The 17047-nt window shown below is 40.7% G+C and overlaps 1 protein-coding gene across 1 annotated transcript in view; it reads right to left on the bottom strand.

Annotated features, from left to right (window-relative positions):
• Positions 1-4340: 4340 nt before the first annotated feature.
• LOC117249047 (monocarboxylate transporter 2) overlaps positions 4341-17047 on the bottom strand; it is a 44605-nt gene continuing 31898 nt past the window's right edge. Inside the window, exons 4-5 of the mRNA XM_033614388.2 lie at positions 13671-14474; positions 4341-12557 (exon numbers count right to left, since the gene is read on the bottom strand). Of these exons, the coding sequence (XP_033470279.1) occupies positions 12277-12557; positions 13671-14474 (1085 nt within the window). The 3' untranslated portion in view covers positions 4341-12276. The remainder of the gene's footprint in view (positions 12558-13670; positions 14475-17047) is intronic.

Here is a 17047-nt window from a genome sequence, read left to right as displayed (position 1 = left end):
TTATCATCTTAAAACAGTTAAAGTCAGGGACTCTATGACAAAACAAGATTTGGAAAAGCCAATTTATACTTTTATCTCCAGCAAACTGATTATTGCAATAGACATATGACAGGACTTCCTACAAATATCAGGCACCTGCAACATATTTAATATAAAGCAGCAGGAGTTCTCACCAAAACCAAAAGCACAGTCCACTTCATCCTAGTTCTTAAATCGCTACACCAGTCAGCCACAGAATTGATTTTAAAGTCTTATTACTTATTTATAAATCTCTACTTGGAGTTGGCCCTAAATACATGACTGACAAGCTCAAGCAATATAACCCTGCGAGCCCTCTTATATCACTGGGGAGTGGACTACTAGTAGTGCTCAGGGCAAAATCTAAACAAGTAGAAGTGGCTTTTAGACGTTATGCAGCACAGCAATGGAGCCAAATGCCTGATGGTCTCAGAAATGCCTCAACCACTGCTGTGTGAGAATTTTCTAGGTTTTGGGATTCTTTATATACCAGAGGCATGCAAAAGAAACACAGCTGTCTTCACTAATTTAACGTAACATAGGGTGATTAATCGATATACAAAGGTCACTTGGGGGCAGAAGTATTCTTAAGCTGCTAGTCTGGGGATGTCAGTGGAGAAAGTTTTTGACCAGTTATGCATGACAGTCTACAGGTTGATTTTTTTTACTCCTCAGTTTACTGCTCTGTGCACCACCCAGGTCTGGTGAGAGCTCACGTAAGCAAATGATACTGTTTATTCAGCGATCAGGCCTACGACTTGTAATGCTGTTCCAGTCCAACATGCTGTTTGACCCACTCTTATTGTGTCCCCACAGGTCGCCCTGGTGAGTAAGGAGCTCAATTTTAAGCCACAACCCTCCCTCTAACATTAGCAATGTCAGCAAGGCTAGAAGTGCTAGCATACATAACAGTGCTAAAGGGGTTTTGCAGCTCAAAATGAAACCACCAACTCACCCTGGCTACCTGAAGGGACATCGAAGGGTGGTCACATTGTACCACACCAACACTGTATCGTCACTGGGACGGCATTACTAGCTGAACAATTGCCGAATTAGAGGCGCCACTAGCTTACTCCCACCCAACCCGGGTGGTGTGCACTGTAGTCCAAAGCAGAGGGGCTAAGGTTTGCTAGCTAGTGGAGACTGGAGGGTGGGCTGTGAGCAGTTGTTCAGGACGCAAATTTGAAAATCCTAGGATGGTGAAGGAATGGTTTGCGTCACTCTGCCTCTGACTGGCTTTTCTGACATTCTTACCCTTAACCTTAACCAATGCCACTCCCCTTGCCCAAAGCTAAGCAATCCAACCAACAAAGGCAGCACGCACTAGTCAATCACAGGGAGAGTAGGGCGGGTCATTCCTTCACTATCCTAGGATTCGCAAATTTCCGGGCTGGAGTGAGTGCTAAAACCTGGAAATTAGTTAGCATTTCAGCACTCCTGGTTCCCTCGTCTCAAAGTCAATTTTGAAGCCTTTATGTGCCTTTAAAAAGATGGTTGCTAACAAGTGGCTAAATGAGACGACATCACACGCCGAACTGTGCCCAACACAGCTGTACAGTCTTGTTATGGTGGTGATGCTGAAGTCATGCGACTGTGGTGTAATATGTTTATAGTCTAACATTAGCTGTTTACTTCTGGTGATTGGATTTACACTTCAAAAATCATAAAAGTGGTGTTCATTTGTGAGGATTATCTGGCTGAACGAAATGTGTAAGAATCATAAACCTCTGTTTGCCACAGAGTTTATTTTCAGCAGTCATCCAAAATCCAATGGAAAAATCCCACTGGTTTCTGATTGAGGAAACACTGATGATGTTAACTTCGATATTGGCCTATAAATAAACGTCATCCCTGCAGCACTCAATAGCCCCGTTTCATATTTATACCGCCCGTGTAAAAGAAAAAGAGTGAGTAAAAGAAATCAGAGGAAGAATAGCTACTGGAAGCAGGTAGATGTAAAGCAATCAGCAGCTAAACGCCCTATCAAAAGAATAGTAACATCTCCACTGGGCCGCCTGCATCCCTTCAGTATTTAACCTATTATCACAACATTGTTAGTGAAGTGCGGTTGGCCTGTATGCCAATGCGACAGCTAATTGCCAACCGCCAGGACTCAAAGGCAGCCGACCCGAAACTCCGCAGCATTACAGGGAATAGAGTTTGACACTGTTTTGAAGGTCAGCTTCTTCTGCATTCAAACCCCAACAGATCCCCAACCCCCCTCCACCCCCCTGGGGTGCCTGGTCCTGCTGAAACGCCTATCACAGGAAATTGGAGAGGCTTATTGTTCTCTCCTCTCCTGTTGACCCTTACCGCCCCATTAAAATCTAGCCTGAAACACTGCCTGAGGGTCTCCAGCCATCATCGGCACATGCAGCCTCGCCAAAGCATCGCATACTAATGAGAGAAAAGAGGAGGGGGGTTCAGAGCGGTGGTGGGCTCCGGGTTTGCATCTTTAAAGTGTGGGCTGGGATTGGTTACCGGGCAGAATTAATGAGAGGCTCGTGCTTGGTTATTAGTGGGTTGGAAGCAGGAAGAGAGCAGGAGGAGTTGCACTTTGAGCGTAATGAGAGCCACTGGTCCTGGCCAGGTGATCTCGTGTGCAGACTGTTAATGGGAATACACACACACAGATATTTTTGTGCTGACATGCTAAAAGATTATTACCACTATCATGGAGGTTCTGTTTTCAGCTGGTGGTTTGGTTGTTTCTCTGTCAGCAGGATTTCTGAAAATGGGAAAGACTCTTTTCATAGTGTGTTGCTATATTGTATCACTTAGTATAATTATTAGCTAGTAATAGCTAGAGATGAGCTGAATCTACTGTGATCTAGCTCTCAGGCCTTTTTTCTGTGTAGCTATAAAGTCCCTCTCTGGGATTTAAAAATCTTAACTTTTATCTTGATTAAAGCCACTAAGTGTAGAATTTGAAATTTGGTTTGGTTTGGTTTTTGCTCTGAGAGGCCGTTTACACGTACACGGTGATTTTGATAAACGGAGACATCTTCCTTCGTTTGTGCCCTTCGTTTACACGCAAACGGAGATTTCTCCTCTGAAAACGAGTCTTTCTAAAAACTCTGGCCAGAGTGGAGATTTTGGAAAACTCCGGTTGCGCGTTTGCATGTAAACTGAGATAAACAGAGATAAACGGAGTTATAGGCAGCCGACGTCACAGTATCCGCCGCAACTTGTGCCTGTGTCAAAAGTGCGACCTATGTTGCTATGGTGACAATGGATACATGGAAGGCTTGAGCTTCTCGTTACACTGCCACCTACAGGTTTGGCATGCTCTTGTGTATATATACACGGGTAAGTGTAAACGAAGAATTTTTTGAAAACGGAGACGGTGAAATGTCCGTTTATGAAAATAGTCGGCAATGTGTAAACGGCCTCTGAAATGCATTGTCAGCTGTGAGACCTTATGTACACAGGTGTGTGTGTATCATTCCAAATGATGTCCAATTAGTTCAATTTACCACAGGTGGACTCCAATCAAGGTGTAGAAACATCTCAGGGATGATCAAGAGAAATGGGAGGCACCTGAGTTAAATTTCAACTGTAGTAGCAAAGGGTATGAATGCCTATGTCAATGTGATCTTTCAGTTTTTTTCTTGTTTTGGCTTTGCATTTAAGCAAGCATTAAGACATGGAATAACCGTTGTTTGAGCGTCTAATCAAGAGGAACCATTGTGTGTCAAAAATAGTTCAAAAAGGAAAGTTGTGCTGACATCCGTGCCGTTACCTGGCCGTCAGCTGGATGTTTTTAGTTTTAGTGTCCTAGCAACTTCACGTGTGATCAGGGACAGCTTGGATAAAGACTTGAACTAAAGACAGTCTGCGTCATAACCGCATAGCAGTTTTTGACATTTGACCGTGACCATTTTTAGCCAGGGACATGCCAATATGCACATTTGAGAAGGTTAAATGACATATTGAAACGTGACATAAAGGGTAATTGCGCTCAAGTACATAAGTAGGAGTTACTGATCTAAGCAGACCATGCTGGCTTTAATCAAAGTACTGAATTTCCTTTATCGTAGGACAACTAGAGAGTGACAGGAAAAGAGGGGAGAGAGGAAGACACACAGCAAAGGGCTGTGGGTCGGGTCTGAACCTGGGTCGCTGCGAAGAACTCAGCCTTTGTGGTGCATGCTCCACCCAGCTAGAGGTCATCCCAAAAAATCCATAGTTGATTTTGTTTGTCATTTAAATTTCCACTTATTTGTAATCTCGCCATTATTAGGCTGTTTTAATAAACCACCTTCCCCCCTTGTTTGATAAACCACCAGTCAAACCATAAAGTCATAAACAGACTCAGAGGCTTATTCGGATATATACTTTATTTATTCAGCTACAGTGATAGGTGATAACATTCTATTAGAAAAACATAAATCAGTTTTCTATACCCGTGTGTACTTTTCCTCACTCTGACATGACAGCTGCAGAGGTAGTGGAAAGACTGACACAATCTCATAAAAAGCCATACAGTATGGCTGCCCTGATGAGAAAGCACACAGTACGTCTGCTACTGGAAGGACGTTAACGGACTGAGTTCACTGCTGAGACAGACTACAGTACTGACATCCAAACGTGAACACTACTGACCTGAAACGTGTTGATACACAGAAATATCTGCGTCCTATAAACACAGTATTATCAAAGAAAATAATTCAGAAATATCTAGACTATATCTGGTTAATGTGTTAATCCGGTGAGTGAATTTTAGATGAGTGGCTACACAAGTTGATTATCTACATACAATTAAAGACTTTAAACGTACAATCAGTAGGACACAACTGAGCCTAAATGTCACAGTCTTAGCAACACAATAACATTTTAACTGTGTTCACAAAAAGCTGTTTACAATGGCCAGTGCAGCACAATAAGGCACAGAGATGTTATAGACAGTCCTTAAGCCTTCCAGTAGCAAACCATACAAACGTATACAATCAACACCAACTCATGCTGATCCTTCATAACACATCGATCCCAAAGAGAAAAATAAAAATGGAAGTTTGTTCAAGAGTTTGCAAGATTTAGTGCTGCAGATTAAGTTATAAAACACTTAGTGGAGGCAGAAATGATCCCATTGGCTCAGGGGGCAGAGATTAGCTCGTTTTAAAAATCAGGGTTTTCCCTAATGGAGTTTTGAATGTGAAAATCCTGAATTCAGAATCTAAATAAAAAGTTAATTTCATTTGTGGCAAGACACCACAAATGCTCCATTGACTCTGCCCTGTAATGATGACATCTCTGCCACCTGACTGGAGCCATATGAACGTCTGAAACTCCAATCTGCTGTCAGCTAAACACTGTGTTAGCTGATAACTGCATGTGATCCAGTAGGAAACTAAATGACATCTCTTTCAGTCTTTCAAACTTTAAAGGGACAGCTCACCCCAAAACGAGTTGCTGAGTGTTGGAGATATCAGCTGTAGAGATGTCTGCCTTCTCTCCAATATAATGGAACTAGATGGCCAAAGGCTTGTGTTTTGTTTTTTTTTGGGGGGGGGGGGGGGATGTCCCTTTAAGGCTTCATATTGCTTCCACACAACAGGAAAAAAGCTATACAGTAGTTAATAACACAGTTTTCAGCCAGAGCATTTCCTAAAGTGAACACTTAAACACTTCTTTTTTTAAGCAACAACACATATGCGCACATACAGAAATAATCCACGAGGGGTGAAAGTATTTCATATTCATTTTAATTTAACCTCTGCTAAATTTGGTCTGAAGCAAATCTCAAAATAAACCTCTTTTTTCTAAATCTACTGTACACATTGAAAGAAAGAAACAAAATATTATGAGATGCTATGCAATATAATTGATAAGGCTATCGGTGCATGTCAAATTAAATCAGTCATCTCTATTTGGATTAAATTATACATTTTGTTTTGTTCTTAGAATAAACATTGTGAACCAAAACACATAAAAAACATATTGCTTAAATCTGAACAAATAACGGCAGGTACAGTAAGGAGAATACCATCGAATTTCAGACATGCTGTTCATTATAAGTCGTTACCAGCCTCCCTTTTAGCAGAGGACAATGTTAGAGACCTCTAAACATTTTTGGCTTATGTTGTCTTAAATAAAACAATATCTACTTGTGAGCCTTCCTCACAGACTTAATATAGTATCAAGTATATCAACTATCAAGACACAAGAAAGCTATTATAGAAAAGTTATGAAAACACAATTTTGTGTCGTACATCATATTTTTGATTCCTTCCCACCATGTTAATCACCATGGAAACCACTGCTCTAGAGATGCTCAACTTTTTGCTGCATGCCTCCTGAACTACTGCTATTTTTTTTATTGCTCTGTCTACAACCCGCTCTCTGGACACATTGCTTATTACTGATTTAAGTGAAAAACATGGAGTATAATTTACATGGATAGGAAAGCAAGAAAACAAACAAACAAAAGCAAAAAACCCGTTGAAATTCAGTGGTATTCCCCTTAGTTCCATCAAACCAGTACAAGGTTTTGTTCTATTTGTATACATATAAATACCAAAAAACACTTATACTAACAATACCCCCACCAAAAAAAAAAAAAAAAGTACCAATGTACTCACATTACCCATAAAACTGAAACCCTGTTTGAGCATTACAAAAAGTAATGTATGAAAAAATTATTGTGTTCTGTTGAAGTGAGAGCTTGGCTCTCTTTACCTTTTGGTCTAGGTGGTTTGAAACCAGCAGGGGGCAGTGTTATTTGGTAGAAAGTGATTGTACAGCAGTCTATCCCTCACTGAGAGTCATCATGTACAGTGAGCATAGTGGCATCAGATTTCAGTGAATGAAAGTAGTCCCTCTTTCCACTAGTTAGTGCAAGCAGGATAAGTTAACATTCATAATAAAATTATTCATGTTATTCATTAACTAAAGCTGTGGGGATGGTACAGACATGGCAATATAAAAATACTGTCTAATATGGGCATGAAATGCTGGTGAACTAAGTGCATTGATGGAAAATAAATCTGAATAGCTGAGCTAACAGACCAACTCTTAACACACACAGGTGTTTGTTAAAGCTGCAGTTGGTAACTTTTTGTCATACTCGCTGAAACTGTCACTACAGCCACACATGAGGCGTAATGCTTTTAATTGCATTTGCAAGAATCCACTGTAGCTGAATTAAATGACCAATCAGAGCTGAGGAGTCTGCTGAGTCAATCAATGCTCATTAACTGTAATTACACTATCAAACTAGGCAGCGCCGATCAAATAATGAATCAAGACTCTTACTACATTTAATATTTCTCACCTAAGGTGTTTTCAGAAACATATTTTAGTGTACTGTTGACACACCAAAATGACATCAAAGATTAGTGGCAACGAACGCCAACTGTTATGTCGCCTCATGTCGCCAGTGTTTTGGCCAAACAGTTACACTGGAACACTCCACAAAGACTACGGCAAACTGCCAACCAGCACCTACGTTCTACACCTGCGTTATGGGGAAATAACTCTGCACACTAGCAGTCTCCGTCATTCAAACGGGAAACAGGAAGACAGACACGATGGATTCAAGACGCTAGTTAGCATATTAGAATCACAACCTAATATTGAAAGAACAACGTATATTTACTGTGCGCTAGCAAACAATAATGCAAACAATTTCAAAACATTTATGCCAAAGAGTTCAATGGCTAAAAAATAGTCAAACTTAATGTAACAAGTTAAGTTATTTTTGCTTTCCTTACTTCCTTCTGTTCTCGTGCACTGAGCTGAAAAGCTAATCAGAGTGATTTCACAGACAGGCTCCGCTGTGTCAGATGCTGATTCAACATGCTGAATCAACAGCGGAGAAAAAGCCAAGGGTCGACTAGTGTCAACTGTGCAGGAGGCATTGCAAAAACTAGGGTGACAGACACTCACCCACAGCCTGACACTGGCTGACTGCCAACTGCCTGTGCGGTGTGTTGGGGCCCTTACAGCTAAACAGTACACTAAAATATGGTTCTAAATACATTTGAGGCGAGAAATAGGCAATGCAGTAACAGAACCTTGACTCATGTTTGATCAGCTGTGTTAGAGACTTTTAAAGAACATTTTTATAAAAGTGACCAACTAAAACTTTAAGTAACCACAAACTGTCCACATGTTCCTGGAGTTGCAGTCAAAACCGAGATAAGCTCTTCTCAAAATAGAAATATATGTAACACCAAGTCCAGTTCCAAAAGAAAGCTCATAGAGGTCAGGTGCTTTGCTACACTGAGAACAAAAATGTGCAAATCTTTCAAAATTATCTTCTTTACAATAAATGGCACAGCAGATATTCTCAACCATGTTCCCCTGATACCTTCAGCATTCATCCAGCCAAACACAACAACAGCTGTTTCCTCCCAGTTTACTATAACCCAGAGGATATCACATTAAGTCGTGTTTGGTTGTAATGAGTCTCAGGTGAAGACACATGGTTGTGGTTGAGCTGGACATCCATTTTCATGATTCTGAACACACATTAGACTATTGAAAGCACAGAAAAAAAGGAACAATAACATGATTTTTTTTTGTTCATGATTGCTTTGAAAAATAACATTTGGTGGCTTTGTTAGGACATCTGAGACAGGACACCATTTGGTCAGCGTTTGAGACCAAAGCTGATGAAAACTGATCAACAGCACAGCAGGATGACATTTACAAAACACATGGAATGGACAGAATATTGAACAATATTGACATTCACAGCGACAGTTAAATTGTGACATGATATGTTCATCCAGTACATTTGTTTGCACACAATACGACTGAAAATACTGGCATACTTCATAAGCATTGAGTGATTAGTAGCATCAGTGGTGTTTCCTTCAACATGTTAACATACTGGTGTCAATGTTAGTGAATTAGTTACAGAACAACAATACATCATCTTATAGCTTTAACATTTATACAGACGTGTTAGGAGACAAATGGAAACTGATTTCTTCTGAGTTTTTAAGTTAATCACAGCAACAAAAAAAAAGTGGGTCACATTTAACACAAAGGTTTATCTGCTTCGCCTAATACTATCAAGTATTCACTGTACAACTCCCCCGCAGTCATTACATTACATTTAAGGCAATGTATCATAGAATGGACTGTCACGCTGACCACAAGAAATACATTTCCCTGTATAGCTGCATTAAATGTGAGAAATGATATTGCTCATGGGCTCTATGTGAAGAAAAACCACAATTATGCAGATGGTTTTTGGTCATTAATACACTGTTAAGGCCCACAGAGGAAATTACATTCAACCATAATTAAATTTATTTCATTGCAGCGGTTTTACAAAGATGTTTGGGGTGAAGTATGGCCGTTGCTCTTTTAGTGCAACATACTGTATAAGAGTGCAATATGGAACACTGGACGACTTACAGGAAGTGGTTTTATGACTTGATCGAAAGTATTAACGTGGGACATTTGTGCAGGTTTTACTGCACGACATTACAGTGCTCAGGCGGGCAGCATAATACACGGGCACCAGCGTCGCCAGCTGTGAACACATCTGTTCTTTATTTATGGAAGTGGCAATTTTATGGCACCCGCTTGCCATTTTAAACACAGTGCAGTTAGAATTTTGAGTTCTTGCTTGACACATTTCACCAGATGGATCAACTGTTTCCGGTGCACTGGGATTGCTAACGCTGCATTCACACGGCAAGCAACGCAATCAACAAGTCACCAGGAGGTTTTCCTTCCTCCCCCAGAGCTGACCAACCAGGGAAAAACTGCCAGAGTTTTCAGGCTCAACAGCTGTCACCATCAAGGCAGGTTTCAGCTCCTCTTTTGTTCCCTCAAGACTGTTTCAAGGCATCTTTCAGTTGCTAGGTAACAGCATAATTTTTCGACTTACTCCTCTGGTTGACTACTGCACGTATATGAAACCCTGAACTTCAGCCCTCCTGAACTGAAATGAACACTGTGGGGAATGGTGAAATTAGTTTTCTGACCTTGCTGCTCAGTGGTTGGTTGTTCCCTTCAATAGGGTATTAACTTGAGTCAGAAATAAAAGTCTGCTGCTTCCCTAAAGAAACAAACCAGCTCAAAGGTTGGATTGCAGTGGCCAAACAAAAGAATTGGACGCTGTCGTGAAACTCCGGGGTCTGTCGCACTGATTTTATTACCAATAATTTTTCGTAGGTTTTTCCCCTCTCCCTCTGTAGACTGTGGGCTAGCAATCGTTAGCTTGAACACACTTACTTTCTGGTAATGAAATGAGCGCTACAGACCCTGGAATTGTGTCAAGTGTCAATTTCTTTCGTTTGACTACTGCAATCCAAACTTTGAGCTGGTTCCTTTCTTTAAGGAAGCAGTAGGCCTTAATTTATGACATCAAGTTCATACTTTGTTAAAGGGAGCAACCTATGACTGAGCGGTAGAAAATTGAAATTGCCATTTTCCCCATTTTCTGTTCAGGACTGAAGTTCAGGGTTTCGTATGTTGTTGTCGTGCTGTAGTGGCTGGAACGGAAGTCTAAGTCTTACTAAAAATGTCTTTTTCTAGCAACAGAGAGATGTTTAGAACATTTGCCTTTCAGTTTTCCTGATGTGATAGAAGAGGCATGGTAAAGATTGATGCTTGGAGAATGGGTTTATTCATCATTATGGCTAATAATAATATCCAAAATTGTTTTATCTGTAAATTTTCTATGCCAACAAATTAGCACCTGTGATTGTAGCTCATCTGATCGGTCCAGTTTTTCAAAATGCGCATAATCAAGTTATTCGCAGCATGAATGCATAGGTAGCAATCAAGCGGTACTCAAAACTTAACAGACACTGGCTTTGTTAGCATCAAACCAGTGACCTTTCACTCACAGAAAAGTTTTTCTTACCACAGAGTAATGCGCTCACTGCTTTGGTGCCATGCTATTGATCCAATGGCCCAAAATTGTGAAGCCTCAGTGGTCCAAAAAAATGTCCCATTGGACCAAAAGCCCATTTCTCCAACAGCCTTTTATCCCTAAACCAAACATTCATTGCACCAAAGTCCCGTTTTTCCAAAAACACACACTCCCACTGTTTCCCAGGGACAATTCAGCCATTGATCTCTGTGTTTTTATCGACCCGTCCCTGCTTTTCCAGCAACTTTTGTGCTACCCCACTGTTGGTGTTTAAAGCCAAAACATGATCTTTTCCTAACCATAACCAAGTGGTTTTTGTGCCTAAACCTAAAACCACGTTAACCACAGCATTGTTAACAAATATCATGTATCCATGTTTTACAGAAACGTACAATGAGAAAAACAATTTCTGGTGGCTGCGTCTAACTGCAGGGAGTATGTATTTTCTGAGAACCTGGACTTTTGAGCAACGCATGTTTGTTTTTGGGACATCAGGCTGTCAGAGAAATGGACTTTTGGTCCAATGGGACATTTTTTTGACAAACAGGGCTTTGGAATTTTGAGCCATCAGAGTAATGGGCAGCCCCCACTACTTTCTCTTGTTAACTTAACCTTTGCTTGTTTACCAAGACTTCAGTGTGTTATGAAGAGGACAGAGTTAGTTTTGAATATGGATTTAGTTTGCTGGTGTTTCTGGAACAGTGGCAACACGCTGATGCTGCATTCACGTCATATCGGAAGACATAGTAGAAGAAGAGAATGACGCTTGTTGCTGCAGCTTGGAATATTTGAATTTGTTGAGACAAATGGAGATAATTCAAATAAACCATTAACAAACGGAAGTAGATAATACTTATCTTCAGCAGCGTTGATTGTCTGCAAATTTAACTTATTTTCTATTTTTTTGCCAACATCTGTGGATTTGCTGCTAATGGTAGTTCTCAGTTGACACCACAATTTAGATGTTCCTCCATATAATATAATCCTACATCCTGATTGCAGCTAGGTGTTTGCTATAAATGTACTTTTCCCCCCAGCTACAGTCTTTTGTTTACAGTAAATCCGATATGAGGTGAACGTGGCAAAAAAAGAAATACAGTTAGTACTACATTGTTTTCCGTGCCATTTTCTGAAATTTTGTCTCCTCATATGCATACAATATCTTACACTTTTCTCTGTGGTTAATATTTCTGTTATAGTCACAGCTGATGCTCTTTGACAAACAGATACTATGCCTCACAGCCTGCTACAACACAGTTGTTGCTTTGGCAGTTAGTTTTACAGAAGTGTGGAGGACCCCGAATAGAGCCTGTTGGAACACCGAGAGGCACCTCTTGGCTTGGAGCTCAGTTTGATCGTGACAAAGGGTGTTGCAGGGCTGACGCGGAGTTGAGGGTGAGCTATTGGCAGAGCAGAAGGATCTAGATGTTGGTTTCCCGCTGCATAGGTTCCTCACCCTTTTCACTTTTGTCGACCAGCTCCTGCGAAGCCTGGGCTTCCCCATCAGTCTCCTTCTGATCCCGAGCTTGGTCCGGATCTTCCGTCTCAGTCCGTTTGTACATCTCTGCACTCTTGCGCTCACGCTCCAAAAGTCTGTAGTTAATGAAGTTTCCAATGAAGAGCCAAATACTGGCAAAAATGACGACAGCTCCGCAGCAAAAATACATGTACTTGTAGTTCTTTGTGAGATCGACCAATTTCCCTGCAAGACAGCAAAAGGGTTTTCAGTGTTGAGGTATCTGCACAGTTATATAATCTTAAATTATTGCCAAGTAGAATTGAGATTTACAGTTAGATTTACAGAAAACATGTCTAAATGTCAGCTATTAAATTCTACCCATTTGAGTAACCACTTGGTCATACCAAAACTTCAAAATGTTTTTAAAAACACCTTTATTGAATAATTTGTGTGAACATGTCTTCCCGTTAGCATCCAGGCTAACTCATTGTCCCATTAGCTACTGTGTTTTTGTGACAGCCCATCACTAGCTCTCTGGTGTGACCAGGCATTAAGAGAAACTTTGGTATTTTCCAACCTGCACTGTCAATTTATGTCAAATAGAAATGCTTGTTTTTGCCACCTAAACGCTCAGATTGTTATTAGAAGTGTCAAACAACATTATGGAAAGGAACCCACAGAGATAGGAAACTTTTTTCTTACCTTTTCTTGGTCTGTTTGTTATTGTGCTTAGGTCTCACAAATGAAAAGTCTAAATCTGAAATCTCGACATCTCAACAAGATGCGACTTGTTGCAGGAAAAACAACGGTGGAAATGTTAGTGAGTGTTGTCAAGAATTTGTTGTGTTGGCGAAAATAAGCATAGCTCAGTCTTATTTAAAAGATTTTCAACGCCATGGCTGAATGTTAAGCTGTTTTCAACCATTTGAAAAACAAACAAACAAACAAACTCAAGTGAAAGGTAAGGAAGAAACCTTTCATTTCTTTGTAGTGATCCTTTCCATAATGTTGTCAGACAATCTGAGCCTGTCAGTGGCCAAAACAAGCACCTACAGTAAACATAAATTGAGAATGCACAATTGCGTGGTTACATTAAAGCCTGTTTCGTTGCTGCTCTCTCTGCATCTCTCTTAATACTAGACCACTTTTAAAAACTGTTGTTCCCATGTGTCACTTGAACACAAAACATGGAAAATATAGTGTCTAGGTTAAAAAAACAACCGAAGTTTCCCTTTAAAAATGTTGTGAATTTAATGGACACTAATAACTATAAAGGCTAAGATCACTTGAAATTGCAGGTAGTAAAAATTGTACGTGTAAGTAAGTGAAATAAGCTCTCAGACAGACAGATCATACCTGCTAGAGGTGGACCAATGAGAACCGGGCAGCACTCCACAATGGTGGTGAGTCCTACAGCACTGGAGAACCTCTGAGCCCCAACCAGGTCCATCAGTGTTTCAAACAGCACTGAGCTGACCATGCCGAAGGCAAAGCCGAAGAACATTGAATACACCACCAGACCAGTGTAGCCCTCCGCCAGTGGGCAGAGAATGTGGCACACCCCATTGTACAGCACAGCAAAGCTGAAGAAGTACTGGATTCTGGGCCGGATCCACCGTGAGTTGGCGAGTAGCCCCATGGTGGGCCTGGCAACCATGTCGACAAAAGCCAGAATTGAGAGCAGGAAGGCAGCCGAGTACTCATCCACACCTATGTCTTTAGCGTAGGCTGCAAGGAAGACAATAGGTGCGAAGAAACCCAGGAACATGATGACATTACCTGAAAGGTAAATGAGAAAGCCACGATGCTTGAAGAGTGTTAAGTCCAGGTACTTGTTGATTGTTTGCCAGGTAGTGTGCTTCTCTTTTGTTGTGGTGGCAACAACGGCTAACTCTTCATCCTTCTTGAGCTTACTGGGTGGTGGTACCAGAGGCCTCATGAGGGAACCAGCCACACAGCAGTTAAGTAGCAGGCCACCCAGGATGAGGAAGCTGCCTCTCCAGCCGAACTGGTTGATGAGGTACTGGTTAAGAGGAGCCAAGGTGCTGAGGAACACTGGACTGCCAGCCATTGCCAGCCCGTTAGCAATGGGTCGTTTTTTATAGAAGTATTTTCCTATCATAGTCAGCGCTGGCTGCAGGTTGAAGGCTAGTCCAAGTCCTATGAAGAAAGATGACAGAGGCACATTAGACTTGTAACAATCATGCTGCAGCTGTTGGTGGACTGTTTTACTCATCTGAATAAGAAAACAGTTTTTAAAATTACACTTTGTTAGAAGTAACTAAATACCTCTGAACTTACTGCTGTAAGATCAAGCTAGCAACATTTTTTTAGCCATGCTAACATTGTACAATAGTTTTATGGCCAGGTATCTGCAAAACTACTGACGTTACCATCAACCTCAGTTGCACTGATGGTTGACACTAATTACAAACTGTTGAATGCTAAACTAAGATGGTGTAAAAGGTTAACACTATACCTGCTAAACATCTGCATGTTAGCATTTCCACTGCAAGCATGTGTCCATGCTAGTGTTAGCATTTAGCTAGCATGGTTATACACACTCTTAGGCTCAATCCCAATACACCCCCTACTCCTACCATTCTGCCAATTCCCCTCCATTTTGCACGTTGTAGAGGTGTAATGATTCATTGATTTGGATCGATATATATCGAATCAATGATCAACGATCCAATATAATCAGTGCAAAATGAAAATATTGATCCATATCATCATCTTTAGGATAAGCCTTTATTTTGAAATTCTATGTCACTGTCAAACAGCGGCAGTCAAATAATGGCAAGAAAATGACGATGAAGATAACATTATTTACGGTTCATATACGGTTCAACAGATGAGATAAAATACTCAGGAAACATGACTTATCTACCTAGATGGACATCTTACTCTGCTAACTTTTCAAAACAGCAATATTAGCTGCTCTTTATCAACAATGTTTGGCTAAAAATGTGTGCACATAGGCTAAATTTCAGCTGTGTTATTCTGGTGGGAGATGCAGTGACTTAAACCAACAGTGTGTAAGAAAAAATATAAATAATACTTGCAACTGTGAAGCTATAACCAGAAGAAAACTCCGCTAGCAGCTAGGCTAATTTATACAATGTAAATTTACTTATGGTTATTTTGGGTGAGTAGCAAAAAACAACTTTTCTTTTTTAACCTTGACAGTTATTATTGAGCTGAATTTTATACTTTTGTTAATGAGCTTGTTGTTTTATGGCTGTTGGGAAAAGTTTGCCTTCAAGATTTTAGGCCAGTTAGCCCTGGCGTTTTAGGAAATAGATGATGGTTTGAGTTAAAATGAAAAGATTTCTTCCAGAAAGATATTTCTGACAGAAAGCTCTGAGGGTTAACTTATCCCATGTGCTGTTTTATGTGTGCTGGTGGAGTCAATTTAAAGCAATTCAAAGCAAACTTTACTGCACTTAAGTAGTTACGATTAATGATCATATGATATCCTCTCTTATCGATCGCAGGCCCCTGAATTGAATCAAATCGAAATCGTATCGTGGCAGACTTTATGATATCTGCAAATATCGTATCGTTGTCCTAAGAATTGAAATAATATTGCATGGTGATGAAACTGGTGAATGGACCCAATTCTTGTTGGGATAAAGGGGTGGAGTGAAGTGTTAGCTGTGATAGCTGTATGAGAAACAAAAAAAACCTATATTTTCGTTGTTAATAAAAACTTTAAATGTTTTAGTAGCTAACCAGCTAGCAAGCCATATTGTATTTGCTGATTTGTGCAAGACTGTGCCACATTTTGACATATTTCTATGTCCCATTCTGCTTTGATGGCATATTAAACTCAAAATTTAACCAAAGTCACTGCTGCACTTTTTACTGCCCCTCTAATATCAGTACATATTGACAGGGTAGGAACATGGGTTGCTAACGTTAGCCTACAGAGCACTGATAGTGGCCTGGTAATGAAGCAGTTTCATCTTGTATTTGATTATTTGTTTTATGGCTTGATAGTGTGAAATCAAAGGTGTGGACAAATCCTGAGTGTTCAGGCAACCACAGAAGGGCACTTGTAGCCCACACGAGAAACGCTTGCTGCCATTTTTTACGCTAGCATTGACAACTACCGTATCAGGGTCCTGAAGGGTTTTCCCATTTTATTGGGGAGGACTTCAACCACTACACATTGTAACTCTGTTCTGAGGAGTAAGGTGGCACTAAGAAATAAGCGCCCCTTTTCCACCGCAGGAACTTTTATCAGTTAACCAGAATTTTGAAAAACCTTTCCCTCAACCCCAAATTTACCCTGGAAAAAGTATCTAGTCAGAGGGTAGGACTTTTCAGGTTACCCGGAATTCTTGAAGGGCTGGGCTGTGTGCTGAAGAACGCTGATCGGTGGAACACACACTTGCAGCGTTCTGCGCTTCCTGGTGTGGGCAGCTGCTGCAAGCTTTATTTCATTTCTACAAGCTCCACTTCGTTTCTGTTTTGATTAAGGATGGGTACAGAACCCGGTACTAAATTAGCCTCGGAGCTAAATTATTAAAGACCGTAGTATTGATAAGCGCTAACGGTATCAGTTCTTTTGTGCCGGCGCTGATCTCCTCTACCCACATCTACACACACACCCACGCGACACGGTAACCGGTGAATAGCCGAGCGGCCGCGGTGGAAACAAAGTGAAGATAACTCGAAGATAACTCAAGTTGATGGCAGCTACACTCGTTACTGTTAGTGACATTAAC

The sequence above is a fragment of the Epinephelus lanceolatus genome, chromosome 23 (genome assembly GCF_041903045.1).
Source record: "Epinephelus lanceolatus isolate andai-2023 chromosome 23, ASM4190304v1, whole genome shotgun sequence".
Lineage (NCBI taxonomy): Eukaryota > Metazoa > Chordata > Actinopteri > Perciformes > Serranidae > Epinephelus > Epinephelus lanceolatus.
The sequence above is the reverse complement of the archived record's forward strand: the minus strand, read 5'-3'. Positions and strand labels throughout refer to the sequence as shown.